This window comes from Plasmopara halstedii (assembly GCF_900000015.1).
Source record: "Plasmopara halstedii genome assembly, contig: Scaffold_1651, whole genome shotgun sequence".
NCBI classification, from domain to species: Eukaryota; Oomycota; class Peronosporomycetes; order Peronosporales; family Peronosporaceae; genus Plasmopara; species Plasmopara halstedii.
In genome coordinates this window covers 733,064-736,043 of record NW_020188562.1, presented here as the reverse complement: position 1 = coordinate 736,043, position 2,980 = coordinate 733,064, and the positions used below count along the sequence as shown (strand labels likewise).

Genomic DNA, 2,980 nt, shown 5'->3' with positions numbered 1-2,980 from the left:
GCGGGGCTTCGCCACAGTACTTGATACACAAGATTGTGGCTCGATCGCATGCCTCCCTTATAACTTCCTCCACATTAATCAGCTGAACGCGTCCTCCCGGGTGCTCAAGTGACTCCACGTGTTGACCAATAAGCATCCGGATACCAATGCGTCCCAAAAAAAATTTGTCAAGTCGACACTGGATATCTTCCTGTGCACTTTCAATTTGAAGTGCACTGTGCCCAAGATCTGTTGCCTTGAGTTGCTGAAGACCGAAGCAGATCAAGGGTACTAAGTTTGAGCCACGGGCTTTAGCGAGACGCAACGTCTCGGTGAACCGTCGATCTTCCGTCTGTTCCAGCAATTTCATACTTGTCACAATTTCGCATGCGATACGATGATCGACATCTTACAATGGAAGTTGGAGGCTTAGTTGTATTAATCCACTGTAATTCTCGCCGATAGACGTCGATAGCTTGGCGGATAGATTCTGTACCACTCAGACCCAGTGGTAAATCAGAAAGCTCTATGATAGCACTGCTTAAGCCACAAATCACGATAAATCACGGTAAAAGTTTCCAAACATTCATCATCGAAAGAAGAAACACAAAGTTTAGCAAAAGTTGTCGTCTCTTTACCGGGCAAAACGCGACTGTAGCTCTTTATGCAAGAACTTAGCCGACACAAGGTGTAACTTTGCGCCACCATCCGAGAACGAGCGCATTTGTTGTAGCGACAATGGAGTTGGATCGTTAGTAGCGATCTCGCGCACCTGATCCATCGAAATGGGTGTTTCGAAGCTAAGAGTAAACACAAAGGTCGCCAAATGCCAGAGCAATTTTAAGGGTAGCTTTCTACAGTCCCAATAGCAAATGTACGTACAGTTCAGTGGACAAGTGATGTGTTTTAGATATGCAGCGCACACGTTCAAATGTCGTCGACCTTGATGGCGAAGAGCGACCACATTGCCGCAATATCATGCTGTGTTTACTTCAGCTTTATACTTTGTGCTTATTGGAGTTAATGTTGTGTACAGATTTTTTAGAAACACAAAGGCAGAATATCGATGAATTTTAATCAAACACAAGAATACTGAACTGACTATTTATGTGATTGACAAGTCGCATGATAAAAAACAAATGTGTCTACAAGCCACACATTATAAAAGGAATGTGCACAGTGTCGTTTGAATTCAAGTGCAACAAAATGGGTAATCACATTAAATAACATACTACAACGACTGTGGACATACGTATCGTCAAAATAGATTGTGTATTGCTACAATGTGGCCTGAACAGCTGCGGATCCTGCAATTGAGTGGAAGACAGTCCCTGTTGCAAACCAGCCACTTTGGAGATACACCGATATCACCCACTCATTTGTCGTTGATGATATCCATCAAGGAAACGAACATATAGCCGAGCATATCCGTTCTTTTCAAGAATCGGTTGGCGCCAAAATTGAGGCTGTAACCACCGTAAGCTTTTTGATGCTGAGTGGGGTATTTGTCGGCAAAGCCGCTTCGTGTGTCGCACATAATGATACGCCAAGAAAGTCAGGCTTTTGAGCTCAGCTTCTAATCAACTACCAACTGAACCATTTTGATAATCTCACTGACTTGCAATTCCTTGCTCGTATTTCCTAAAAGTTATCACTCAAGCTTAAGAAGAGCTTTTGCGCTGTACGACATACGTTACCCCGGTCGCTGTATTCACGAACGAACAAACTATCTTGCCACTAACCCGATGGAGATTCATTGCTCCGCGCGGTGGACCCGTCAGATTGTATTTCTGACACAGCACTACTATCACATCGTGATAAGAATGAAACAACCTTCTTTCCATCGGGGCCCGGCCCTTTTACTAGCGACTTATAGTCGCAATTAACCCCTAGTGTTTGTAGACTGCGACACTTTGTTATTTCCACTTTACACCGGCCCTGACATGAGAGACGCCAAATTACAGTTGTGTTTGCCGTCCAGCCAGAGATAACTTCTGAAGACGACAACATACAGTCGTTTCTTACCGTCTCAACAAAAAAACACTCTGAAGACGTTAATATACTATCGCCTTTCTCTTTCTTCTCATTAGAAGTGACTCGCTGCCGCTCTTTTCCCATACTACCTGTAGTTCTGTTGCTATGGAATTTGGACAATGCCCTGTCCTGCAAGGATGCTCCGTGCCCACGCCAAAAGTGTTTATGCTGATTGGCAGAGGTAGATTCAAGACCCACCTATTCTTCACCAGGAGAAGAGAGCGTGAATTTTAGCTTTTCGGCTTCTTATGAGCTCATGGCTTGTATCGTACCTCGCCACCATACATTAAGTGAAATCGCATCTAGGACTATACGACGTTTTATGACCTAAAGCCCATAATTTTCCTACTTGAACTTGAAGGCTCAACAGTAACCTTCAACACTTTTACGCGAAAGCTTAGCCTTCGTATCGCTTGATCGAGAGCAAAAGGGCATCAGAGGTAACGATGTTTTGCATCGCGACATTTAAGCATTTTTACGAAGCTGCTCAGCAGCTAAGAGATCTACCTGTCCCTCTTCAGCAGGAAGAGGCTCACTACCTTCGGCGCGCTCAAAGAAATCTGCCTCATCTGGCTTTTGCGGCAAAATATTGCTCATTCATTAACTGCAACGCCTAACGTTTTCTGGAAGATTAGGTGGTTGACACGAGGTTTCTTAAATACCCGCAATAGGGATGGTCTCCATCCCCACACCGGACAGATGATCAATCTTCATTAGGTAGATAAAAGTTTTTAAAACTGGAGATAGTCGGTCAGTTCTCGCCTTCGTTAATGGGTAGACTAGAACTTTAACGCACCCAATGCGGCTAGATAGGTGGTACAAACATTCGTGACTTCTGCTGCTTGTATCATACACGATTTTAAGGCTCCATAACCGCCTTATTGCACGTTAGTGCTCGTTCTTGCTCATAATCTCATAGCCCGGAATTTGTGCGCGCAATGGCGCTGCCCTCTTTTGAAGCAAGGTA

At 44.3% G+C, this 2,980-nt stretch overlaps 1 protein-coding gene across 1 annotated transcript in view; it reads right to left on the bottom strand.

Annotated features, from left to right (window-relative positions):
* The window catches only part of PHALS_02005 (pyruvate dehydrogenase), a gene marked incomplete at both ends in the record, with an annotated part of 1,000 nt that extends 41 nt beyond the window's left edge, over positions 1-959 (bottom strand). Inside the window, 4 exons of the mRNA XM_024716500.1 lie at positions 1-331; positions 393-516; positions 618-779; positions 862-959. The exon at positions 1-331 is cut by the window's left edge and continues 41 nt beyond it. Of these exons, the coding sequence (XP_024582093.1) occupies positions 1-331; positions 393-516; positions 618-779; positions 862-959 (715 nt within the window). The remainder of the gene's footprint in view (positions 332-392; positions 517-617; positions 780-861) is intronic.
* Positions 960-2,980: the final 2,021 nt, after the last annotated feature.